This window comes from Psammomys obesus, unplaced genomic scaffold (assembly GCF_907164565.1).
Source record: "Psammomys obesus unplaced genomic scaffold, mPsaObe1.curated_primary_1811, whole genome shotgun sequence".
Lineage (NCBI taxonomy): Eukaryota > Metazoa > Chordata > Mammalia > Rodentia > Muridae > Psammomys > Psammomys obesus.
The window spans coordinates 328,040-336,583 of NW_026596318.1; the positions used below are offsets into that span (position 1 = coordinate 328,040).

At 54.7% G+C, this 8,544-nt stretch overlaps 1 protein-coding gene across 2 annotated transcripts; it reads right to left on the bottom strand.

The window, feature by feature from the left end:
• Window positions 1-487: 487 nt before the first annotated feature.
• Window positions 488-8,005, bottom strand: LOC129668992 (H-2 class I histocompatibility antigen, alpha chain-like). 2 transcript variants are annotated; one of them, XM_055597055.1, is made up of 6 exons: window positions 7,859-8,005; window positions 4,431-4,727; window positions 2,641-2,916; window positions 2,071-2,346; window positions 1,829-1,945; window positions 488-1,307 (listed from the first exon to the last, which is right to left on the bottom strand). In XM_055597055.1, the coding sequence occupies exons 1-6, from the start codon at window positions 7,908-7,910 to the stop codon at window positions 1,273-1,275; spliced, it is 1,053 nt and encodes a 350-aa protein (XP_055453030.1). In that variant the 5' UTR covers window positions 7,911-8,005; the 3' UTR covers window positions 488-1,272. The 2 variants fall into 2 exon arrangements, with proteins under 2 accessions (XP_055453030.1, XP_055453029.1); XM_055597054.1 differs by lacking the exon at window positions 7,859-8,005 and having other exon boundaries at window positions 4,431-5,016.
• Window positions 8,006-8,544: the final 539 nt, after the last annotated feature.

Genomic DNA, 8,544 nt, shown 5'->3' on the forward strand with positions numbered 1-8,544 from the left:
ACACACACACCATACATACACACACACACCATACATACATACACACACCATACATACATACACACATACATACACACACATACACACACGCACACACCATACATACACACAATCTGTAAGTGCACATATAATAATTAAAGGGCTCTATCCCCTGGCCTGTATCTTTCCATGTACACGTAAGAGCTCACCTCCTGCCATCACCCTATCAAGTGTCACTTGTAATTTCTTCCTGTGCCCTCGTCCCCGCTGCTCAAATTCGGAATTCCACCGCAGGGCTTTCTCAGACCAGTTCCTCTCCCAGCCTCAGTAAAGGTTTTGGCATAGTTTCTCTTCTTTTTCTCCTTTTCAAAAGATGTTTTTATGGACTCTGGAAATTTTACCTCACACCCTCTGATCACCCTCACTTCCCAGTCCTCCCACACCCCCCAATGTGTGACTTCCCCCAAAAAAAGTAAAAGAAAAAATTAGAAAAAAAAAAAAAAAAAGAAAAAGTCCAGGTTGCTTTATCTGTTTTCTCCTGGAGCATAGCTGAACTCTGGTAAGTGCCCTTCCAGGCCCCTGCCAGAGCCAGCCCTCGAGGAGGGCCAAACTCCAGCATCTCCTCCACACCCCAGCATCTCCTCCACACCCCCGCATCTCCTCCACACCCCCGCATCTCCTCCACGCTGCTCTTTGGTGGCTTTCCGTCTGGCCTGTTACTGTTTTGGGGAGGGGTTGTCACAGAGGCCTCGGTGTCCCTCACTCTCATAGTTAGCATGGTTTAGCATAGTTTCTGGGTGTGTCAGTTCTCACAAGCTGCTGCGTGCACCAGTGTGATAAGCCTGGTTCTCATCACAGAGAATGCTGGTTATTCCCCGCCAAGGACTAAGAGCTTCTGCAAAGTCCGATGTTGGATGTGTTCGGCTCATGGGCGGGGTCTCCCCTTGTGTCTCCTTACCCTCCTGGCTGAGCCTCCCAAGGAGCCTCCACAGTTCCTTGGGAGCTGTGGAGGTGTGATGGCTCCTGTGTTTCCTGAAGGCTTGGTCTGGGTTGGTGGGATTGTTGGGAAGGGCCAGGAGGTGTGGCACGGAGGGGCGGGCTCTGGAGTGTCAGAAGCAGCTGGTGCGGAACCATGGTCTTTACAGTTGAAAAACATCCTGTCTGGACTGTTGGAGAGTATAAATGTCATCGCTCCGCTTCAAGACACTCTAGAGAGAATCAAGCAGCTGCTGCAGCTGCTTTTGCTGAATTGCTGGCTTGCTGTTTAATGGATCTCTTCTAGAGGTCCTGAGTTCATTCCCAGTAGCCACATGGTGCTTCAGAACCATCTGTAATGGAAACAGAACATAGTTAATAAATATGCAAGTCAATCTTTATTGATTTATTTATAATATGTTAATTTTTCATTTATTTATTAATCTTTTTAAAAAATCAAAGCCTACACTGGAGAAGGGACCCCAGCCCTTTGGAGGAGGACAGAAGATCATGAGTGGACCCAGACATTGGACATTGTGAGGTTCACACAGTTGGAGTCTGGTTTTTGCTTTGGTTTGATTGTGACTGTGCCCTGGTTCTTCCGTCTTGAAGTAAGAAAGTATTTTACAGGAGCCCACAGTTGAGAGACTTTGAATTTTAAGACTTTGGATTTTAAAAGAGATTGATGGGCTGGAGAGATGGCTCAGAGGTTAAGAGCACTGGCTGCTCTTCCAGAGGTCCTGAGTTCAATTCCAGAACTGACAGCAGACCCAGTTAGAGACAGTAGCAATGAGGGTGTGGATGTGTTTCCATTAGTGAGCAGAGCACACTTCTAAAATTGCTGAGAGAAAACCCAGAACCTGCCCTCTCCTACCTGTGTTTCTCCTCTTCTTCCTCACAACAGCCACCACAGCTCCAATGATGACCACAGCTCCAAGGACAACCAGAACAGCAATGACTGCCATGATGGGGACAGTGGGCTGAGGAGGCTCTGGGAAGAGAAGGGCAGGAAGGGAAGGTGAGTTTCATGACTCCAGCTCTCAGCCCTGACCTGCTCAGGGTCTGCACAAGGCTCCAGCTCTCCTGACCCCAGCTCTGCACCCACAGCCTCCTTACCCCATCTCAGGGTGAGGGGCTCAGGCAGACCCTCATGGTGCACATGGCATGTGTAATGCTGCTCCTTCCCGGGAGGCACCACCACAGCTGCCCACTTCTGGAAGGTTCCATCTCCTGCAGGCCTGGTCTCCACCAGCTCCATGTCCTGGGTCAGGTCCTCCCCATCCAACTGCCAGGTCAGGGAGATGTCAGCAGGGTAGAAGCCCAGGGCCCAGCACCTCAGGGTGATGTCACCTTGAGGTCTGGGGTGGTGGGTCACTCTTGTCTTGGGAGGGTCTGCAGGAGACAGACAGATAGATGCTGGTCAGCACAGCTTCGTGTCTCCAGTGGAAAAGGCAGGGGTGGGAGACCTTCCAAGGACCTTGGGACACATTCAGAGTCCTCAGAGAGAGCTAGGTGACCACAGTCCAGGAGTTCACGTCTGCTGGTGGGAAGCCACCCCAGCGCACGGGACCGCCCAGATAGCCTTGCTCCTGTGCTAGAGTGGCCAAGGGAGCTCCGCCAGCTACAGGGCGAGCTCGCTCGCCTGGCTACGAGGAGGAGGGCTGGGCTTGGCGTGGAGGTCATTACCAGTCCGGAGAATGGTCTTTCTTCCCAGGGTCAGGTATCTCTGCAGCCACATGATGCATTCCTTCTCCAAGTAGCTCTTCTCTCTCTCCAGCCAGTACTCGCTGTTTTCCCACTTCCGCTTGGTGTAGCCAGCAATGAACGTGGCTGCCGAGTACTGCATAGAGTCCAAATCCAAGGTCAGGTAGTCCCTGCCGTCGTAGCCGTACTGCCAGTGCCCCGTGGCGCTTGTGCCGTCCCGCATCTCACAGCCGTACGTGAACTGGAGGGTGTGAGGACCTAGAGGCCCCGGGACAGGCGTGTCAGTGGCCACAGATGCACTGCAGACCTCCCCTGCAGCCCCCGCCGCCCTGCCCGGCACACCCGAGGCTGTCCTGGCAGGGTAGGTGTTCACACTCCGGCCTGGCTTTCTGATAGCTGTGAGGGGCAAGGCCTGAGGCGCTTCAGGTCACAGTGAAAGCCTTGGCGGCAGCTGAGCTCAGCCGCCCTGTGCCGTGATGTCATGGGGCTGCTCGTCCTCTTTAGCTCTGACCCCTTGTGCACACAGAAGCCCAGGGCGAGACCCCATGCTGCTGTGCGGGCGATCGCAGGGGCTGAGAGTTCTCTCCCAGTGCAGGAGCACAGCACAGGAGCGTGGCGGTGAGGGGTGGGCACAGCGTGCTCAGTAAGAACGAAGCCCCGGGCAGGTGCAGGCAGGAGGCCATCCTCAGCCACACAGGGAGGTAGAGGACGCCCCAGGCGCCAGGCGCCAAAGCAAGCACAAAAGAAAACAAGCAAACCCAGACCGAGCCAGACCACCCACTGCCCACCTAGACGGCAAGCTTCATGCTGAGGAATTCTCTAATGGACAAAGTCAAGTGCGGCTGAGGTGGCCTGCTTGGGTCCATCAGGCCCCTGTCCCACAGTTTTCGGGCCCAAGCTCCTCAGCCTGAACTTACTACCTCAAATGTGCCTGTACGTGTGTCTTGTTCCACACAGTGAGCTTCTGAAGGTTTGCCCACATGGCCAACTCGTGGAGTCTGGGACAGCCTCCCCCAGCAGCTGTCACGGGCTCCCCCCTGGCTCAAAGGCTCCTCACAGACTTGTCAGTAGTGCTGAGCAGGGGCGAGTCTGTGCTAGGACCCTTTCTTCTAAAATCCACTTTCTGAGCCTTCTCCCGCCCTATCCTGCACGTGCTGCAGCGTGACCGCTGGTTGTGTGAAAAGTCTCTTTTTACTCTCTTTCTGGGACAAGATATTGTGCGTCAGCCCAGACAGTGGAGTTCACTACATGTAGCCCAGGCTGGCCTTGACCTTGAGGCAGTCAGTCTTCCTGCCTCAGCCTCTTAGAGTGGGTGGGTGAGCAGCGTGAGTCCATGCCTGTCCTCTGTGTTCTCCACAGACCCATTCTGTGCCGTCCCTCAGGGTTTAGAGTTTCATCTTATTCTTGAGACGCTCACTGACCGCCGGAGTGTCCTCTGCTTACCTCAGTCAGTGACGGCCAGTGTCGCTGCTTCTCATTGGGGCTTTAAGGAGGGACGGCCTCTGAGGACATGCTGTGGGCACCTGAGGACATGCTGTGGGCACCCGAGGACATGCTGTGTACACACCTGAGGACATGCTGTGTACACACCTGAGGACATGCTGTGGGCACCTGAGGACATGCTGTGGGCACCTGTACTCATATCGGCAGGTTTTGAACAGATGCGTGTCAGACAGACCCTGAGCTCTGGGAGCGGACATGTCTAGCCTGTTCTCCGGGGATAGTCTGTGGGGACACTGGGATGAGGTGAGGCGGGGCGTCCTGGTGCGTACCTGCTTGCTGGCGGGAGCCGCTGGCTCCCCCACTCTGGGCTCCAGAGCTGTTGTAGTAGCCCTGTATGTTCCTCAGGCTCAGCTGGAAAATCCTCTTCCTGTTGTTGAAGGCCTGGGTCTCGTCCTCAAAGTAAGCCGAGTCTTCCATCAGCCAGTCCATAGCAGGCTCTGCCCTCTCCACCCTGCTGTTATAGCGGATGAAGGGCTGGTTATCTATGAAGCCACTGGCAGAAAATGCAGGGACGGGCAGGCCGGGCTCCGACATGGCTGAGTAGGAATAGTGCAGAGAATGGGACCCTGCAGTGGGAATTGGGGTTAGTGTGAGCGAGGACCCAGCTCTGGAGTGGACGGCGCACAATTGAGGACATTTCATGACCCTGTGCACTGGGGTAATTCAGAGAACTGACAGCGACGTGTGAGTGTAAGGGGCTGGAGAGGTGGCTCACTGGTCAAGAGCATCGGTCGCTCCTGTAAAGGACCTGGGTTCAATTCCCAGCTCCACTTGGTGACTAAAGACTGTGTGTAACTCCAGTTCCAGGGACCTGATGCCTCTGGCCTCCAGGGCACTGCTGTGGATTTGAGGTCAGCATCCCACCCCTGTCAGAGCCCACCCCAAGAAAGGGTCTCTGTCTGAAGCCCTGGCTGTCCTGGACTCCCTCTGTAGACCAGGCTGGCCTTGAACTTGTGATCCTTCTGCCTCCACCTTCCAAATGCTGGATTACAGGTGCACGCTGTCACGCCCAACACACAGGAGTGATTTTAAGCTCAGGTTCCAGAGAAAATATGTGTGTTTGTCTTTCTGAGGCCAGCCTCTTAGTGAACTGATTGCAGCTCTGGCAATCTCTCACAATGCCATCGCTTCATTTCCTTAGGACCTGAAATTCCTTTTTAAAAATCTATTTATTTATTAATTAGTTTATTCACTTTGTATCCCAGCTGTAGCCCCTCCCTCATCCCCTCCCAATCTCACCCTCCATCCCTCTTCTCCACCCATGCCTCTGCCCTAGTCCACTGATAGGGGAGGTCCTCCTCCCCTTCCATCTGACCCTAGTCTATCAGGTCTCATCAGCACTGGCTGCATTGTCTTCCTCTGTGGCCTGATAAGGCTGCTCCTCCCTCAGGGGGAGGTGATCAAAGAGCCAGCCCCTGAGTCCATGTGAGAGACAGCCCCTGCCCCCATTATTAGGGAGCCCCGTGAAATTCCTTTATGACTGATTTCATTGTGTTGTGTTAGCTCCCAGTGTATACTTGAGCTGTGTTCTCTACCCAGTCGTCTGTTTATGCACGCCCAGAGCAGGATTTCCTGCTCCTGCTTGTGAGGGTGTGTAGGCTGTCCAAATCCTGAGGTACAGACAATAGTTATTTTCCCGGGGCAGGGGCAGAGTCTTACTCTGCGGCCCAGGGTAGCCTAGGACGCACAGCAGCCCTCCTGCCTCAGTCCTCCAGAGATGGGACTCCAGGATCACTGGTGTGAGATAGCGTGCCCAGCTCCGTCTCCCCTCTTAGAAGGAAGCTGACCGACCGGAGATGAGCAGGTGGAGGTGGTGCACCTGGAGCCACAGCCCAGAGCCCTTTTGTCCAGCTCTTTCTTTTCCTCATGGTGGAGGGGCCGGCCCAGAACCAGGACGGGCACTGTCCCGACTGACTGCAGCCTGAGCCCTGCTTCCTCAGCTTTGTTTCCTGGAACTTGTGGTCTTCACAGCTCCACCTGGAGCCCTTGCTCCTCCCCCTCGGGTGTCTGCATCCTAAGGAGGCCTCACCTCACTGTCCGCCCTTCTGCCTGGGGTGGTTGCATTTCCCGTGCTGTGTGCCTCCAGGGCAAAGGCAACCACAAGTCCCGATACACACGTGCTGTCTGAGAAGGCAGGTCCAGACATACGCACCTAAACATCTGCATACATGTGAGCTGAGGCAGGAGGATCATGACTTTGAGGGCCATGTAGCACAATCCTATCCCAAATAATTGATGATGGTGAAACGATGGTGAGGATGGTGAGGACGGTGAAGACGGTGAAGATGCCGAAGCCAGGGAGGCGACTGCTGGGCCAGTGAAGGCACCTGCTACCACCCACGTGGTGGAAGGAGAGAGTTGACCCGAACAGGTCCTCTGACCACCACATCTGGGCTGTGGCATGTGTTGCATGGTATACATATGAACACGAACACACACACACACACACACACTCACACACACACACACACACACACACACACACACACACGGATAAATGTAAACTATAGTGTGCACAATGTATATATACTTCATAAATTAACGTGCAGTTCAGAAAGGTCGGTTGGCTGCTGTGGAGAGAGCAGCTGTTAGGGCTCCCTGCTCTCCAGAGGACTGCACTGTGGTTCTCAGCACCGCAGGAGGGTCTGTAACCAGCTCCCACGGGTCCCATGCCCTCTTCTGGCCCCTGGTACCTGTGCACCCGTGCGACACTCAAAGCCACCTTAGAGTGTAAGGCAGGGGCTGTGTAATGAGCCTGTAAGACAGCAAAGCTGTCAGGAGCAAAGTTAAGAGACATTTTTGGTGACAGTGACTGGGCAACGCCCCTAAGACATTGAGAGCTTGTAAGACGGCAGAGCTGCCAAGGATAGATAAGAAGATATTCGTAGTAATAGTAACTAAGAACGCTCTTAAGGCAGCTGACATGTGTGTGTGTGAAAGAATGATAAGCCAAGCTATGCCCTGAAAAATGTAGAAAAACTGGAGCCCGAGCCCACGCGGGCACGGCAGGCCAGACTCTTTGGTGAGTAGTCCGAGAGACCGCCACTAACCAGCCGATTCCTGAACGGCTGTTTGGAAAGCCCAGACCACCCTAACAAACCGGTTCTGAAAGGACCACCTTATCAGACCGGCCATGGAAGGCGGCTCCCGAGCAAACGAAGCTTTCTTTGCATCTGAGGCCTGCTGGAGCAGAGAAGCTCCGAGGCCTGTCAAGTCATCAGAAGACTCGTCTGAGGTCCGGCTGGAACTGCGAAGTTCCCTGGCCTAGAAGACACCCAAAGCCGGAGGCAAAAGTGTCAGAGCCCGCACCTGCGGCCAGGTTGGCCAGGTTGTGTTCCCCACAGGATGTATAATGTGCTATTATACGTTCTTAGATGTCTTAGATGTCTATGTAATTAGTGTGATTAAAGCAGCACTCAAAAATCATTCTGGCGTTGGCTTTTCTCAATACCTTGCCACCCTTTGTGGCGTCTGGGTTAAAGGTTAAAGTCCTCCGGCATAATTAAGCGCTCCTGACAGGCTGGTTTGGTGCAGCATGCCTCTAAGCCCCACTCGCTCAGCTTCCATTTTCTGACAGTGCCTCATCAGGACTCTAGGTGTCTGCTACCTTGATCTCCGGTCCTCCTGGTTGGGGTCTTTTCCACCTTGAACCTGCCCAGAGGCGTGGCCCACAGCCCCCCTTCCCCACCCCACTCACGGGCTTCGATGTCAGGGAGGTGGCTCAGGAACCAGACGACAAGAGCCCACATGCTGCCAAGACCAGTCCGAGCCTGCCCTGTCTTGAGAAACTAGATTTCAGAGAAGTCGCAACAGCCTGGAGGAGTGAGGGCAGCAGGAAATGGAACCAGTCAGCGCGGGAAAACCTTCAACCTTTGGGTTATTAACCGAAGTAGGGCGGAGGGGACTGAGGGGCGGATCGAGGAGGCTGTCCTCAGGGGCGGGCCTTTTCCCGGCTCCCCGTGGGGAGGAGGGATGTGCCATGGGCTCTGAGCAGCAGGCTGGTGGCCCGCGTGAGGTCTGAGCCCTCCGTGTGGCGTTGCTGTGGGTCGGGGACCTTCCCAGCTGCTCCAGCTTGTTTATGGAGCTCAGTGGCCTCCTGGCTGTCGCTGTCACTCACTCAGCCTGGGCAGGCTTTCCCCACAGCTGGGACCCGGATCGAGTTTGTATTAAATAAACCCTCATGTGTTTTGCAGTGGACTCGACTTCTGCTGGTCTTTTGGGGTCTCGGGGTCTGGGTATGACAGGTGCAGATGACCTTGCCTCAGAGAGGGTGGTGGGCCTGGCAGGATGGTGTAGCCATTAAGAGGTGCAGAGCACTGGACTTTGGTCCCCACATCCAGCAACCCCTAGGGGCCTCATCTGGATTCCTCAGTCACCCCAGGG